This window comes from Lonchura striata, chromosome 1A (genome assembly GCF_050655825.1).
Source record: "Lonchura striata isolate lonStrDom1 chromosome 1A, ASM5065582v1, whole genome shotgun sequence".
Lineage (NCBI taxonomy): Eukaryota > Metazoa > Chordata > Aves > Passeriformes > Estrildidae > Lonchura > Lonchura striata.
The window spans coordinates 51,606,665-51,625,403 of NC_140741.1; the positions used below are offsets into that span (position 1 = coordinate 51,606,665).

The 18,739-nt window shown below is 37.3% G+C and overlaps 1 protein-coding gene across 5 annotated transcripts in view; it reads left to right on the top strand.

Annotated features, from left to right (window-relative positions):
* SYT1 (synaptotagmin 1) overlaps positions 1-18,739 on the top strand; it is a 328,199-nt gene that overhangs the window by 201,763 nt on the left and 107,697 nt on the right. For 4 of the 5 annotated variants that reach the window (XM_021528116.4, XM_021528115.4, XM_021528114.4 and 1 more), the window contains one exon: positions 4,490-4,681. In XM_021528116.4, coding sequence (XP_021383791.1) covers positions 4,507-4,681 — 175 coding nt within the window. In that variant the 5' untranslated portion in view covers positions 4,490-4,506. Of the gene's footprint in view, positions 1-4,473; positions 4,682-18,739 lie in introns of those variants that run through there. The other variant, XM_085568764.1, reaches the window with a different exon arrangement.

The window sequence follows — 18,739 nt, forward strand, 5'->3', positions numbered from 1 at the left end:
CATTCTTTCAACTCTGATTTCCAGAATCTATTCAATGCTCTTTATTCATCCATGTCTGAAGTTTTACACCTCTTTACTCTTCTCCCAAGAGACATTTCTGCTTTACAGTTTTCTTAAGAGGTGCTTTCCAATGGCACTCTCTCCATCAGGATCCATACCAGCACATACTAGGGCAGTCAGCCAATACTTTGTACCTCCACAACAAAATCCCTTGCTTCTTGCAAATCTCCAGCGTGTATATGTGTATTTCTCAAAAGCTTCATTTTCAGAGGAAATTATATTGAAATTATGTAGAAGTTTGAGCTGATAATTCATGTTTGTCAGAGTTACTCTTGCATAGGGAACAGTAAAGCTTGAAATGTCTGGTCTCCTCAAGGGTTTAACTGGATTTTCAGTCAACTTCTGAATAGAGACAAGCATTACTTTGAAGTATTCCATGTGTTTGTCCATTGTATAATTTTACAGTCTTATGACTATATGGGCAGTGAATGAGCAGTATTATGCCAAAGAATTGACATGGTCAGGAAATACAGTCTATGCTATATTTTATAGAAGCATGGAAGTTAAATTGTAATTTTCTCTACAATTAAACATGTACATTTGTTTATGACTGAATGGTTCACATGAAACATGTAATGTTTCATACATAGCACTATAAATATTGCAGTGAACATTGAACTGAAAATCATAGTTGAGTGGAATGGCATTTCATTTTTTAACTTAAAAGAATTTTTTGCTTGCTACTACCATTTCATAAATGGCAGATAATCTGCTAGTGATTTGTAGCTCTTTACCTTCAGTGGTGCTATGCAACATTCAAGTAACCCTTTCTTAAAAGGCCAATTTAAGTCTAATTATTCTGTATTCTGCAGTCTCTAATACTACCACAGTGTTTATACTGTTCTTGTGAAAAGCTGCAGCATTACAGTTACAAAAGCCATCAGATGTTACAAGCAAGTGAGCATGTGCTCTTTGCAGAAAGCTTTTTCTGAGTCGAGATTCTTTTTCAGCTCCTTCACACCTTTTTGAAATATCAGGATTGTGTCATTGGCATGTAAAGGTCAAAAGTTCTGTGGCAAGTCTCAAACCATTTGTGCATGCCTCATTAGACATACTGACCTCTAACTGCGCTAGGAATCTACTGAGGATTGTTCCTGGACATCACAGGAATAGTCTGTTTTGTTGGTTTTTCCTCCTTTTAAGTAAATCAAAGCCTCAAATTTGTTCTTCGAATATATTTTCAAAATATAGTTCCAAAACTAGAAGCAAATAAATTACATTTGCCTTAATTTTTAATTAGCTGAAAGTCGTCACTGCAAATTGTGTCTTCCATTGCTAAATAAAATAGTCAACTGCCAGGCCTGTAATATATTATAATTAAGTAATTTAATTCTGATTTAATTATGATATACAACTTTCCTTCTGATTTAACTGACATTCATTGACAAAATGCTATATAACATCAAACAGCACTAGTGTTTACAGCTTATGACTCTGCATGTTTTGCTTCATAGTATTTGGCATTCATCAGAACATATGGAAAAAGTCTCTTAGTCTGGAATAGCTGGCATTTTATTTGTTACTGAAATTATGCACTACTTGATTTTTTTGTTGTTTTGTGAGGCAGTTGGGGAAATACAGATATCTCAGGCTTGAGCCAAATTTATGGATATTAACTGGAATCTTTCCATCAACATTGGTCTGCTTTTGATAGTGAACTGCTCTCATGTTGTTGCAGGGAAACAGTTAAGACCACATGCTTATGAAATATTTATGGAGATGTATTCTATATATATTCTGTGTCAACATCAACATGATTTTTTATTAGGCTAGGGACTTGAGAGCAAGGACAGAAATGAAGGCTAGGCAGGGAATACCACTTCATTCACTGCTGCATCAATAAAATTGCTACCAAATATTCACCAAACTGAGCAATACCAACCCTCTATTTTGTTAAAATGTTTTTCATCACACAGCAGTATTGGAGAAGGCTTTTGTATTCCAGACTACACTTGTGCGCAAACCCCTGTTTAATGATAGGAATGGTGAGGATGATTTCAAAAAGTTCATTCTGCCTGCAGTCAGGTCTGTGCTTGCAGGTCTTCATGACTGCAGACTCATAGAACTGAAGTTGAAGGACAAAAAGCCAATTCTCCTCTTGATTTAGTGATCTGAGCACTCTTAACAACATCCATGAAAACAATCATGTAAGACAAGAAAGGTCATGATTGATCATATTGCATGCAGTCAGGTGATCTTATGCCCCTTCAGTTTTGATGTGTTGTGTTTTATTCCTATGTTGATGTTTAAATTTCTCAGGAAAAGCTTAAAGGCCAAATGTATTTTGAGGCTGAGAGCAATTGTGTACTCAGAGCAATAATGAATGTTTGTTATTTTTCAAACCCTTTCTCCCTCTGTTTTCTGAAATTATTCAGATTAGTGATATTTATGACGCAGCAGAGAATCAGAACAATGTTTTCAAAACCTGAATAAAAATTTCAGCTAGTCTTCCAGTGTTGCAGGAATTTCTATGCTATCTTCTCATCTTCATCCCACTACCCCAAAATTCTTTGCTATGTGACTGTGGTAGGCTGACCCTGGCTGGGTGCCAGGTTCCCACCAAAGCTGGTGTATCCCTCCTCTCCTCAGCTGGACAGTGGAGGGAAAATCCAACCAAAGGCTCCTAGATCAAGATAAGAACAGGGAGATGCCAGTCACCCATTGCTGTCACGCTCAAACCAGACTTGAACTAGGGAAATTGGCTTAATTTATTATCGATCAAAGCAAAGTAGGATGTTGAGAAATGAAACCAAATCTGAAACAGCTTGCCTCGCTGCTCCCTTCTTCCAGGGCTTAACGTAACTCTGGATTTCCTCAGCAGTGCAGGGGAATGGAGAGTGATGGTTGCAGTCAGTCTATCACACAGTGTCTCTGCTCTTCCTCCTCCTCAGGGGGAGGAATCCTTACACATTTTCTCTGCTTCGGTATGGGCTCCCTCTCACTGGAGACAGTCCTCCACAATCTTCTCTAATTTGGGTCCTTCTCATAGGGTATAGCTCTTCCCAAACTGCTCCAGCATGGTCCCTTTCACAGGGTGCAGCCCTTCAGGAACACACGGCTCCAGAGTGGGTCCTCCATGGGGTCACAGTCCTGCCAGCAAACCTGCTCAGTGCGGGCTCCTGTCTCCATGGGGCCACAGCTCCTGCCAGGACCCTGCTCCAGCACAGGTTTCCCACAGGGTCACAGCCCCCTTCAGGCCTCCACCTGCTCCAGTGTGGGGTCCTCCACAGGCTGCAGGTGGATCTCTGTTCCTCCATGGACCTCCATGGACTGCAGGGTCACATCCTGCCTTACCACGGGCTGCAGGGGAATCTCTGCTCCAGGGCCTGGAGCACCTCCTGCCCCTCCTCTGCCCTGCCCACAGCGCCAGCACGGCTGCTCCTCTCACCTGTTCTCACTCCTCTTTCCCAGGAGCTGTTGTCCAGCAGTATTTTCCCTTCTTAAATCTGTCATCCCAGATGTGCTGCCACCATTGCTGATGGCTTGACCTTGTCAGCAGTGAGTCCATCCAGGGGCCATCTGGAATTTACTCCGTGGGATGTGGGGGAGGTTTCTGGCAGCTTCTCACAGATACCAGCCAGTAGCCACCCCACTATTAACACCTGGCCATGCTCACCCAATAGAGTAATATACACTCAAAGGTTTTCCAAAATGCCCATTAAACAACATGAAATTAAAAATATGCTGATGTGGGATTATGCTTGCGACAGCCTCATGGATATTTCAAAATGGCTGCATGTAGACTCCCTACAGATGTTGTATTTTCATGAATACAGTAAGACATCTGAATAATTGAAGATAATGTTGTTAGTAGCAAATGTCACACAAAATAACTAGAAGGAAAATTGTCTTCAGTTAGTGAAGATAAAAATGCGTGCAAACCAATTTCTATTAATACACAGTTTTAAATAGGAAACAATAGGTTATTACTTTGACAGGAAATCACAAAGTGTTTTTATTATGTTCTTATCACCTTATTTATTTTATATATAGAAACTCTGTCCATGATCCACACCTCTGTAATTCTCACATAAAAATAATTATGTAAATATATTGAAATTTGCACATAGGGACCATGTATTACCCAATTTGCTTGTACTTTCAAACTGAAGAAAAAATGTAAATTATATGAGATTTTTACAGGAATTTGAGGTTTCAAATTTAGCACTTCGAAAATGCAAACCATTGGAAAAGTGCTCTAAGCAAAAAAATTATTCTGGCTGAAATTAACCCTGCAAAATATTTTTCTCTCTTGTCTAATAAATATTTTATGAAGAACCTGAAACTATATGTGCATGAAGTAATATTTACTCAGTAAGGATGAGAACCAAGTGATATTCTGCCTATTTATTCATTTATTGATGAGAGATACATTTCAATTATATTACCTTTCAGTTTTTTGTTCTGTTTTTTTTTTTTATTCAAACAGCTTACCCAGGAGTTAAAATGGTGAGTGAAAGTCATCATGAGGCCCTGGCAGCACCGCCAGCGACCACAGTAGCAGCAGCCCCTCCAAGTAATGTCACTGAGCCAGCCAGTCCAGGAGGAGGAGGAGGAGGAAAAGAAGATGCGTTTTCTAAGCTAAAAGAGAAGTTCATGAATGAACTGAACAAAATTCCACGTAAGTAAAACTTGATTGATGAAAAAGCTTCTGTTGGCAGACTAGATTTAATTTGACATTTTCTTCTTTGACATTTCTTTGGACAGCATACTAAATGTTTTCTAGTCAAAGCTGGAAAAATCACAAGATTAAACTGTTTTTTTAAGTTCCTCAAAGTTAACTGAAGTAGAAAAAAATAGAGTCCAACTCAAATTTAATTTATGTCTATTCTTGGTATGTCAGATTAATTTGGAAATTTTTACTGATGAATTACTGCTGAATCATTAAAACTGAAACTAGAGAACTTCACTGTGGCTGTGGGACCAATAAGTAAAATGTTTCCTATCAGTAACACTTAAGCTTTCCTGTTTATGACAAATGTGCGTGGCGATATTGCCTTAAAGCAATATTTGTCCAGAACTCACACATACTGAGAAAAGAAGGAAGCTTTGGATCTTTAGAGATTAGAAAATGTAGAAAGAAATGTGAAAATTGATTTTTAACAAGAAAATAGCTAATACATCTGTAATGTATGAAGATAGCTGTGCTTTCCCCACTAGTTATTCTAGTAGACCAGCCTCTGAATGCTGTTTGCACAAGTTCATGTACCTATGCTGAAAACATAAAAGTATAAATGTATAGTTTTGTGGAGTTAATGGAACTAAAGTAGCAGGGCTCTTTTGGTCTTTGGTGCTAGAAAGTATTGACTCAAAGTTGAGGCCTCATTTTTTTCACATAAAAAAAAAATTACAAAAATACTTTGTGCTGTTGTTTTTGATAATACTGGAGTTCTTGAATCTGTCTGATATGTTCTACGATACATACACTGGTATCAAATATAGGACTAATTCAATATTGTCAATGGCATTTCAATTTTTCTGTCAGTAACAAAAAGAAAAATCTAAAATGACCAGCAGATCATTTTGGCACTTTTATGGACAAGAAGGTGAAGGTTCCGTGTGTGTGTTTTAGTAGCAAGCATTAGAGAGTCATTCAATCTGTAATAACTTCTTCTTTACAAGAAAAAGTAATTGTAAAATATTTCCAGGGAAGAATTTTAACATATGCAAGAGTTTTCATTTTTAGAAGGCTATCCTTTGTGTAAAGAAATGTTCTGACTGGTAAAGTCAGATAACAAATGAGATTATTAATCAAATTTTTTATCTCTAAATGAATCTTGGCAATATGGCAGATGCAGTTTTTGAAAAATTGATAGCAAACAGCTTTGCTCTGTCACTCAAAATTCCCACTTGCAAGAATTAAGGTGTTCTAGAGGTAAGAAGTTCATGTGCCATTATTTTGGTAATCTATGCAGTCCAGTGCAGACCATACTGAAATTAAATTGTCTGATGATGCAGTGAGAAAACAAAAATAGAGAACAAAAATACAGGAATAAAAAGAAAAAATAAAAAATAAAAAGACAAGACATTGAGGGAAAAAACAGTCAGAATTTGAAACATTTGTCTTGTATAGTTTGTCTCACCATGCTATGTAAATAAAGTAAATTATTCTTTTAGGTAAATATGCTCTTATTTTTAAGCTTTTATTTTAATTTCACAAAGGCATGAATGGCTTCCAGTATGAGAAACTCTGTAACTGGTAGTGTAGGAAAAGGTTTGTATATAGAGAAAAACCTGGAATGCCCTGCTGCATATTTTTTTAAAGCCACAACAAAAACAAGTGGAAAGCCCAATCTGGAGTCTTTTCAAGTTGAACTGACTAAAGCTTCTATTATCTCTTCATGAAAGAAAAAAGCCCATACTGTTACATAATGAAAGTGCTTACTTAGAAAAGTATATTAGGTCATAAGGCAAATCTTATTTTTTATGAAATACATGTTATTTATAAAATAAGCTACCTTATGCTGATAGTGACACCAGAATATATTGCCATCTTAGAAATCTGGTCTCTTATCCAAGATCATGTAGTAATGTTGTCCTGGAGAAATGAACCTAAGGTAGTCAGAAATCCCATGCCAGTTGTCTGCTCTTATTATCGAGGCTGCAGATGTAATTGGATCTTCCCAGCATCTCTATCAAATACTGGGGCTATTTAGTGTTGCTTTCTGCTATACTGGGGAGGTTTTGCCATTTCAAGAAGAAAGCTGAATGTTCATTGTACTGCAGAGGGGCAAGGGACTTGTGCGGGGTTGTTTTTGAAATACTAAACATGAATTAGTGCCATTGACATGTTTGAGCATTTTATATTCCAAATAACTTTATTTTTGCCCATTTTCCTCAATAATAAATCCTACAAGAAGGGCCCGCATCACACACCTCTGTGTGTATTTTTCATTTATAAATTAACATAGACACAAAACAAGGAAGTTTAATTAGGCTGTCTAAAAAGTATTGGGGATAGAAGGGCAGAGGAGACCTCATTTCCCTACTGGAAGATTATAACATTTTCTCGTGAGTTGTTCAGTTTATGCTAGTGGGAAGTTGTCAGCGTGGTGTTTTCAGCCTATTACAAAAAAAAATATAATCATGGTAGAAAAGTTTTTAGGACTTACCTCTTACAGCTGGCTGCAAATTTTTTCAGAATTTCTCTTAGAGCAGAATGTAAATTAGTACAAACCAAATTGTTTGTATAGTGCCTTTTTGGGAATTTTTTGCTGTGTGAGAGAAGAAAAACGGTGCATGGGCCCCATTGGGACAGCAGAGATGCTTGGAAGTCTAAGAACACTTCCAAGACCATGGACCAGGTTTTTCCTCTGGTAGATTGAAACTGAGGACCTGATTTGAGTCTTACACTTGGCAGTGGAATGTCATAGTCAGCAAGTTCTCTAATCTTTTCAGATGAGGGACAAACCTCTCTTTTAGTTCATGTGCGCTATCATTTTTACTTCCAAAGGTCTCATGTTCATCCCCACATGACAGGAAAGACTTTGAAATCCCAGTGTTTATTATGAGATGACCTTTTTTCTGTGCTCTGTTGTTTATGTGTGAGATAAATAAAATGTTTTAGTTGCCTCTGCCTATCATGTCTGCAGATGGAAAATAAGCCATCATGATGTCGTGGATGTATATATAATAGGATAAAGTGTTGTGAAAAATTTATCTGCAATCAACCTGGTTTGAGTACTGAAAAGGCCAAGCCATAGTAGGGCCTAATTTATGTAGTCATGTCTTTCTGTTTTATCTTAGAAATTATATAGTATCAAGTTTTGCTTAAATTAATAAAAAGAAATTACAACATTCTAATCACAGAATACATGATAAGAAAAATAAAGGTACATCAGACTACATCCAGCTGAATAAATACAGTTCATTCCATGTAGGTTAATATAGAAAATTCATTTTTTTATATACTAAGTTTTGTAGAACACACAGATATCAGAAGGTAAATAGTCTAGACATACCAGCCAACTGAACATATCAGGATTCCCATTAAAGTTCACTTTGCAAAACTACAAGAAAAAAAATCAATTTAAGTTATACTGGTGTTTTCTTCTGTGATGTATGCACAAGACAAGTCTTATTAAAAAAAATATTAATTTAATAGAATGAGGAAATAAAAGTTCAAAGAAAAAGAAAGGACCTATTTGTATCAGTATACATTTATTTCAAGAGCAGTGATGCAGTACGTATACCAAGTTAAAATTTTCATTGGTACAAGCAGAAAATCTGGAGGTTTTTTTCTTGATTTGTATCTCTTTAAAATAGAGCATACACTGCATTTTGTGACAGGAGAATGTAGGCTTCCAAAAGCACACAAATCATTCAGAATGGCAATGTCCTAACATACATTTCACTCTGGATAAAGCAAGTGGGATAATTTTATTACAGTGAGTCATGCAATTAAAGTGCAAGAACCCAGTAAGTTACTGAGGCATAACTGTGAGGAATTTTTTTCTCCGTTATGTAAATCCCTGCATTTTGGTTGTGAGTGGCTGATTTGCATAATCACAGTACAGTTGTTTTTCCAGAACTGAACTGTACATAAATGTCACTCTAACTTAATTGATTCTTATACTTTCAATCCCTATTTATCTTTAATCTGCAGAATTTTTAATCTGTTTACCAGAAGGTGAAAAAAGGCACCATCTTTGCTTTTACATTTTGCATTTTAAATATAGTAAGTCAAACAACTGAAAAAGGGGGGAAACAAAGCAGATAAAACAGTACTTACTCGTCTGAAAACAAAATGCATTAAAAGACTTTATAAGATCTATCAGTTCTTTCCTTCTTCCTCCTCAGTGCTCTTACATCTGGATCTTTGTCTACAGGCTAGGAAAATATCTGCCATACATGTACAATAAGTGTGTTGTAATAAGACTGTGGTAATGGCAGCAAAAGGTTTTGGATGGAGACTTTAAATGTCAGGGTACTGATACTAACCATACACAAATAAAAATTGATATAAATTACAATTAGTTTACTTAATAATTTTAAAATCAAAGTGATGTTGATATGTTTTCTGATGGCACATTCCTAAATGAACAGGAGACCTCATTCTGCCAGTAAACAAGACAGCAAATACCCAATAAAATTACAGCATACATCTGATTGAATAATGATGTGCTGTTAATGCTCATGGTAAAATCTGGAACAGCTATAATAGCTGATTGCATTGAATCCAGGATAGTGCCATTACCTCTGTAATAGAAAGACATTGCATAATTTCAATGCTCGTTGCTGTCTTACATTGTAATTATATAAAAAGTTACATTTCTATACAAACCGTATTCTGAAATGTTTGGCCGGCTTGCCACTCCATTTGGCCTCAGTAGCTGGTGCTCAAAAGCCCTGAATTTGATTTGTCTTGTACAGCTGACTGCTAATCCCCCAAAAACAGAACCAAAATCTCTGTGATAATTCAGACTAAATCCTGTTGTTCTGTGCAGAATTCTCTCACATTCTGTTTGCAGAAAAAGTTTTATTTCCCTCTCCTTGGACTAATGAATAACTGTCAAAATAAAATGGGACTGGAAGCTGTAGAGAGAACTAACATGTAAAAATAACTGTAAGACTCAGGTCTGGTTTAATTCTAAATAATATCTTAGTAAGCTGACTATGAAGTTGTATTTGGGTAATTTAGCATATAAATTAATAAATTAATTCTGGATTTATATATTTAGCCATTTAAGTCAAAATTTCAGCATTCATCAGTCATCTTAGACACATATCATTTCTTTCTCCCTGCTGGCCTCTGCTATTTTGCCCTTCTGCCTTTCTTGATTGACCAGCTGAGGTGTATTAAGAGTGCTTATTGCCCTCTACAAATGACAGTAAAGTTAATTCCTTATTTTTTCATTTGTATGTGGCATCAAGATTATCAAGGAGTTATTACCAGATTATGTCTGTTATTAGAAAATTGAGGATTTTGTTCATGGGATCTTTCTGAATCTTAATTTTTATAAGCTGACAGCTTGATCATTTGCAGAAAATAAATTAATTAGGCTTCTCCTAATGGTTCCTGGAGCACAGGTGTCATTGTTACAGGGAGGAGATGGCACATTATTTTCTAAGTTCATAAAAAGTATACAAAATGCTAATAATAGAATGCTTTCAGATTTAAAAACTGGATTAATATTGTATGCATACCATAAAATCAGACTAAAGCTTGCAGCAATAGCTATGATTTATATTTTCACAGTACATGCCAGTATTAATCATTGCTTAGTATCTTAGATTAGCCATAAAAAATTTGGTTTCTGCCTCAGAGATCATCTTGAGTAGTAGCTGACTGCCTATAGGAATGAGGACTATGTATACATATGTGTATATGTGTATGCACATAGATTTAGCAAAACAATTAGCAGAGCTCTCAGCTCAGGAACAGTCAGACATTGGTAAATTCCATTTGGGTATCTTGGCAAAGAATATTTGTATGGAGAGATTCAGAGAAGACAGAGCGTTTCCTTGATATTTAGGGAATTCTGAAGAACAGTGCTGCAGGAAGTAGGACAGCATGAATTCAAGACTTCTTGTCTCCCTTCCTGTCATAAAATCATTCACAGCTACCTGTGCCAAGCAAATACATACAGCTTTACACTGCAGAAGAGACAGGGAAAATCAGAAATAAGGATTTATTTTGGAACACAGAAGCACAAGACACAGATATTACAGTACAATATTAGATGGGGAAAAAAACTCCGTAATTTCTAAATATAGCCATTTAAAAGCAAATATCAAATTACTTTGTTTTTTTCCCTGAATGCCCCAGTCCCAGAGTGTAGATGAGAACTTAATTTCTTTTTTTTAATGTTAAATAAAATTTCTAGATCTCCTGCTGATAGGGAAAAGCTTGAAAATACTGCCCACACACATCCAGAAGACACAAATATCGTGAGAAAAACAGTTCAAATCTTGTTATTTTATAAACTCATTATATGAAAATGCTGTGATTATTTCTAGGGGTCCACCATATTTTGTTTGCTTTGAATGAGGAATCCTGAAAATACAGTTTTAAATCCCAAATGTATAAATAGATACTGAAGGATGAAGAATGGAAGTAAAAATTCATGAAGCAGATGAAAATTCTTGTCTGGAAGGAATAGCATGTGGTCTGAGATCCCACTGCGTTATACTCCATCAATATTTAAAGATTTTTTTCTGTCATGCAGAATTTATTTTTTTTTTTACATTTTTACTGTTTACAATCCATGAGTTATTTTCATATGCCTTCTGATGGGCTCCCCTTAATATGTCCTCTCCTTAAACTTTAGGGTTCATGACAGCTGCCAGGTTGATCCTCGTATAGAACTGAGAGAGGAACCTCAGGCTGTTAGAAGTACATGCTGCTTGAGCATGACCTAGAAGTGCTGCTGCTGCACACTGCAGCTGGATCAAGCACTGGCAAGCACACATGATTGCCAGGAGGTTGCACGGAATCATTGAATGTTTTTGGTTGGAAGGGGCCTTTAAATTCATGTAGTTGCAACTCCCCAGCCATGGGCAGGGAAATAATTTCCTCCAATCAAAGCAAACTCAATCCATGCATCTGGCACGCTTATGTCCAAAGGAGTTTGCTGTTCCTACACTGGCCATTGTCTTGGCTCCTTGGGCAAGCCAAGGAGGAAAGCAGAAATCAGAAGAGCAGACTCCTACAGCTTGAACCAGAACAGCAGCTGTAGCACTCTCCATCCCCAGCACAGGGAAAGCCTGTCACAGGTTAAACCCACATCCTCCCCTGCATCACCTTCAGAATGCACTGTCCCTCCACAAAGGAAATGCTCTCTAAGCCTAACACACTGGGAAGGTAACCTCAATGTCAAACAGAAGTATACATTATTGATTGCACGTGTCTGGAACACTCTTTTCAGAAATAGCCATTGGTTTTGAGTTGTATAATCTGAAAGACAAGGAAGGAGAAGTGAGTTCTCCTATAAAACATGTGATGCTGAAAGCATTTCAGCAAAAGAAAGCAAAAAAATACATTCAGATTAACTTTTAAAGCCAAGGGGATGAAATTCATCTATAGCAGAAACAGGGGTGAGCACCCACCTTTGGTTTGGTGATGTCATTTTAACAAGGGGTGTCAGACTAGCCCCAGGGGTCTCTTCTAGCACATCACTGTGATTATTATTTTTTATGTTACAATTACTCTGGTAGGTATTTTATTGCCCTATAGATATGTCAAGTTGCACCAGTACCATATAAGTTGAGTAGAGAATTCAATTTACAAGCAGAAAACTGAACATGGTTGCAGGCTTACTTCCAGTTCTGGGAATGTATCTTAAAATTTCATTACTTTGTGTGAGAGAAAGTGCACTAAAATGTGTTTGCATGCATAAAAGAAACACAATCTTTGTTTGCCTTTTTCAAACTTATCTGCGTATAAAGTGCCTATAGAATTACACATTATCAGTTGTAATTGTTTCTAATCTTGCTTTAAAAATAAGAGTTTATGGAGCAATTGTTCTGAATTTAAAGCTGAGAATACATTTAATGATTGATTCTCAGCAATGTACAGCATAAAAGATAAAAGGCACCTGTGACTGTGGTTAGTAGGTTTTCTTTTAGAAATTATGGTTTAAATGTGCAGTGAAAATAATAGGAATTGCTGTTAAGACTCAGCTACTTGTGCCTAGGCACTGTGGCAAGCTGCAAGATATTCTCTCGCCACTGTTATACTGAGAAATTGTTGTAAGTTGGCACAGCTGAAGAACAGAATGCCATTCTTTGTTGTTATTGTTAACTATTCTGCTTAGAATTGCTGAGAACTGTCCAAACTAAAGCCTTGTCTGAGGGATTATAACTATATAATAACCCTCCTTTGGTTAATATTTTTTTTTAAGTCTTTAACATTTTTTGAAAGACACAATACCTTTACTGATACATGAATTAAATACCTGGTCATCAGTGCCATATGCCAAGGTAGGTAGAAGCTAAGACACTGATCACCAAGAGGAGCTCTCAGGAATACTGTAGGTACACAGCATCCTTTCATACGTTGATTTTACCTTTCTTAGGCTTGGCTTTTATGTCAGGCAAGCTCTTGAAGGTTCTAGATCAGAACATCACTACTGCTTCCAGAACATGCAGCCACTTTGCAAGCAAAGTGGATGTGGCCTCAAATATTCAGAAGAAGACTTTGCTCTGACTCCATAGAAAGATGTGGTGCTGAACTTGAATGACTGCCTCATGAAGGCTGAGTTCCAGCTGGCAGCTGAACAAGCCATCTGCCTACTCCTGTGCAGATTTCAGAATCTGAATCTACTCTTAATTACCAACTTCAGTGAGAGCTCCCTAATTTGTTCACAGCCCCTATATCATCTGGGGGCATGTTTCAGTACTGTAGCTGGCGCTGTTTTCCTATTACAGTGAGAGCCACTAAAATGAAAGATGAAGTTTATAATTTCAGATGGGAAAGGCATTTCAACCAACATCTTCAAAACAAACTCCAGAAATTATTAGGCTTTCTATGCTTAGTTTTTAAGAATCAGACTCTAGAAGTTGAATTTACAGAACTGAGTCAAAAGCGTTGATCCTCTTCAGAATGACATAGAAATAGGAGGCCCACATTCATCTAGAAGGAAAACAGGTATATGCAACTATACTGATCCCACATACTTAGATACTTAGGAAGGCCTCTAGGTTAAGCCCCCTTAATAGAGAGATTCACAGCCTTAGAACACTTTCTCTGAGCTTAGAGACCTGATTTCTCTCATTTGGAGAGTGATTGTTTCAATCTCTTCTATCGATGTGCAATCTGATGAAGAGTAAGAGAGCTCACTGGGCTAGAGGCCTGGCTGAAGGACAGCATATGCATTTTGCTGTGCAATGTCTTTGGACAAAATGAGCAAATAACACTGGGTATTTAAGGCTCCTTGTGCTTAAACAAGTGTTTCACACAAGGTTGCAGAATATAATATGAATCCCACATTTATTTTTCAGCTGTTCCTATAGGAAAGGCTTATCCATGTTTTCCAGCTTCGTCCCTTGGTTTCCTTTAGTTTCAGGAAGACCTGAGGCAAAGGTATTTTAGGTTGCAGCCTGAATGATACTCCTGAGTCTTGGCTGGCAGCTCCTTTATTGTCAGTCTGAAGCAGCTACACAAGCCATCTATTTGACACAGGGGAGTAGGGGTGTCAGCTCCTTGAGGAGGAAGGGAGAAGTATGTGAAAGCTGGTGAGCTGCCAGTTGGTTTGGAAGTCATTTCCACACAAGAAACTTACATTCTCCTAGACCTCTGTCAGGACTGTGACCCATTTAGCTGTACCCCAATGGGGAGGGAACCTCCAGGACTAGGAGGTATCAGGTTTTCTTTTGGTTTTCTTTTTTTATTTTTTTTTTCTGGAAACAGTTTTTAGAGAGGAAATACATTCTTCACATAGTTAACAAGTTAACAATGTTCAATAATTTTTACACCTTTCTTACAGATACTTCTATGGTCCTTTCTTCCTTACCAGATTTCAATGTATTTTCTGTTTTCCTTCTGTGTTGTTTCATTTATATATTTATTAACACTTTTCTCCTTGCCAGAACTCACATGAAAACATCTTCACCAAGCAAAATACTTGCTAACCCATCATTCAGTCTTGTTTATTCTTTAGGTATCAAACTCATGTTTCCTCCTAAAATAGCTATTTTATCATGTTTCCTAAGACCTGAGGACTTAGTTTTCATCAAGAACGTGCTTTAAGCTGGAATATGGCATTTCAGGTCTCAACCCTGGAGTCAGTTGTCTGTCTGTTTGTTCATTATATGCCATGGGTATAAATTTACCTGCAGCATGAGCAAGGGAAGGAAGACAGACAAAGATCAGGTAAGCTTACTATTCATAAATTTCAGCCTAACATGGCAGTTTACAAGTCCATGATAGTAATCACTTTATAGTAAGCTATTCCAGAATACCAGTTTCTAAATTTGTTTGCCTCATGAAATGTTTATTGATGAGTTTTAAGTCTTAGGACAGTGAGGTGGCCAGGACAATGGTGAATAGCATAATTGGTGGAAAGGACCAGTGGACAAAAAGTACTCCCTGAACTCAGGGCATAGTGATAACATAGCATGAAGGAATGTCAGCATTGACTTGACTATTCTGAAATAGCCATGCATTTATTTTATTTAACCGTGACTGCATACTACAAAAATATTCCTGCACAATGCTCTTCTTGATACAAAGATAGGCATGCAAGAGGAATAAGTATAGGAAGAAAAAAATGGAAAAGCAAAACTAATTCTATTGAGTTAATGCTTGAGGTGTGCAACACCCTTGATTTTCAACAGTTGATTTTTGTTAGGAACCTACTGACAGCTGGTCTTTGATTCTCCAGAACGCACAGATCTGTCCAACACCAGTACTACTTCTCAGAAAACTGTCTATGATTTTTTGTCATTATCATTAGATAATGACAAGAAGCTTTTTATTCTGTTGAACCAAATATTTATCCTGGTAATTCCTGTTAGAAAAAGAAAAGAAAATACATACTCTTTAAAAACGAGCAACCAAACTCCTAAATTGTGTCCCCATTACATAAAAATAATTTGTGATACTAGATCCCTAAAGGCATAGCAAAGCTAGCTGAACCCTGCAGTGCAGCACAACTGCAAATTGATGAACAAATTTTTTCTTGTTTTCAAGTCTTTTTTCTTGACTGACCTGCATCTCTCTTGTAAGTAACTTAAAAGACAATAGGATTGTATTCTTACTTGATAGAGCCAGCCAGCCAGTGTCGCATGGGTATGCAGGCTGAGTCCAGGTATTGAAATGCTACACAGCAAGTTTTAGAATCTCAAAAGGTTTAGTCTGGTAAAATACTTAAATGTGTACTAACCTTTAAGCTCCTGAATGGTGCATCAAATTAAATTTGTTACACACAAGTGGTTTGGAGGATTGGAATTGTAAATAACATTTCTAATACGTCGTGTAATTTACCTGATTAACTGCTACACTGATTCTTATTTTAATGTAAATTAATTTTACTTTTGCTTTGGTTATTTTAGTATAAAATACTTATTTTATTAAAAGTTTCTAAGTCTATAAGTAATGTAATTTTAGAGACGTGTCGCACACACATAGTGGTAATCGCAAATTTCTTTTCAGACCTTCATAAATACCAGTATAATTTTTTTACCTTCCGTTTGATTTTAGTGGGCTGCTTGTGAGAGTTGTACCCACTTTTCACATAACCCATTATCACAGTACACATTTTTATTATTGTTGTCAAAAAAAAGAGCATTTAGGACAGTTGTTTATTTTAAATGATCAGTAGAGTGCTACTTTGAGATCATTTGGGAAGGGGACACACACTCTGAAATTTTCCAATGGAAGCTGTTGGAAGAATGTAATTACCTCACTTGGGACTTGAGCCAACCCAGCAAACATCCAATTTCCACAGATGTGATTGAGGTTGTTTCCATTTAGTTTAATGAGAGTTGGATGGGTCTGTAAGGCATTACAATCTTTTAGGGAAAATCCCGGGGGATCTCTCATCACCAAAAAAGCTGAGGATGTTGGTTTTATGTTTCCCCCAAAGTACAGCAGCCCTTGCATCAGCATGTCACCACTGCTGTTCCCCAGCATTACTGGCTCAGGGGGAAGCAGGCCACCATGGTGCCACTTTCAGTGGCTGCCAGTATTCTGATCCTGGCAGATGATGTTGTTTAGCTTCCTTCTGCGTTCAGGTCATCCCTGAGTGTTCAGTTGCTCGGTTCAGTTCTTCAGTGGATGTATTAGAGTGCTGTAGCAATGAGCAGGGAGTGGATGTGATGCTTCACTAACTCCTCCCTCCTTTCAGCACTGAGTGATACTGAGCATCAGACTGTCTGTTACAGGGTTCAAGATTTGTTCACTGACTGGACCCCAGCAGTGCTTTGGTCCTTGCAGACAAAATTACAGGATTGTCTCCAGCACTACTGATAGTGCCTCTGTTTAGGCAGACTTCTGTAATCTTCCCCCTGATATCAGGGGAATCAAAGTGCTAGGAGCATCCTTGTATCCATTATCCATCTTATATGCTAAGGTGGATCACTTTTCATTGATTGACAGATGCTTTAATACCTCTCTGTTTCAAAGTTGATTTTACTTCGGTTTTGTTTTTGTAAGAGGTGAAGGCAAGCTTTCTTCATAGGACAAAAATAAAGAAATATTGTTGGGGTATGGCCTTAGCATCCACTTCCCGGACATAACTTAACAGACCAAAATTGTCAGGGTGTCATATTACAGAAGCTTTTTACTCAAATGGCATTGTCATCATGCATGTTTGGAGCCAGTAGCAGATTGAAGTGTCAATGAGCACTCCTGATACAGCAAAGCAATGCTGATATTCCTTGCTTTCCCACAGTATTTTATGAGACAAAGAAAATAAAGGGTTTGTACTGCCATTTTGGAAGTAGAGGACTGAGAGCTATAAAATAGCTCAGTTCTTGTCCTGATACTAGGTGAATGTAAAATTGTCTTTTCTTAAAAAAAAACCTAATAATCGGCGGTTCATTCTCCAAGGTGCAGCATTTGCTTTCACCAGACAGGTGACTATTAATGACAGTCAGTATATGTCTTCACAGTCTCCACACCAGTATGTCTGATACTCTGAAAATTACTATTGCAGAGCATGTTGACAGGATTTATGACTTGTAAGTATTAGAGGTCACATCTGGGGTCTGAAAGTAAATGATAACCAATTTGTGACTTACAGTTCCAGTTTTTGTCAGTCTCTTTCATCTACTGCCTCTTTTCCTTCCTTTTTCCTGTTTCCCTCATCATACAGCATCTTCTTATCTCATTAACACCTCCTGTCTTTCCAGAAAAAGAACACAATTTTGCCATGCTGACTTCTGTGGAGAATACTGTTACAGGAGGAAGAAGGAGGGTTAAAGCCTCTGAAATGTTTTTTGATGTATGGCTGAGAGGCTTAAGGCTTCCTGACAATGCTAGTCTCTGCTCTGTTTTCCAGGCTATCTGCCATAGGATACTTTTAATGAAATAAATATAAACCAACATTCATCTACTTTTCCCTCTACTTCACACAAAGCTTGCTAGGAAGGACTGGAAAGCTTTAAGCAAACATTTTAGCAAAGCAAACCTGAATGCTGAATTTTTTTAGTAGCTTCAGGATTAATGTACAGAAGTTAGAAATAAAAATAAATGTATAGAAGTTATAAGGAAAGGGGTAACTATTTTTTTCTTGAGTCTGAGGGCTCCTGTAAGGGGTAGTTCTCTATTCCTTGAATATGCTGAATGCTCCTCCAGTGAACCATGATCTAGAAATCTCACATCCCTGCTCAAGCATTTTCTAACTGCTGCTAGCTGTGCTACTAGTTGGACAAGAAACATTTTCAGAAGGAGAGACAGAAAGTGTGTTGTTTATGACCCTGCGATGTCAGAGGCAGTCAGCAAAATCATGTGTGACCTCAGATAAGGATCAACAATTGAGACGAGCCAGGATAAATGGCAGCATTGCCAAGTCTAGAGAGAAGCCAAAGGAAAATTGGTTGCAGTGCTTGCTTACAGGAGATTGTTCCCAGGCAGGAGCTGGCCTAACATGAAGGTGTGTAAGGCCAATTAAATAACTTCTAGCCATTTAGGAGGGGTATGTCTGTCAGATCCTGCTTTTAGGAAGGGATAAAAGGGCTATAGATAAAAAAATACAGTCTTCATGTTTGCCACAGTTAAAATACTATGACTAGAGAG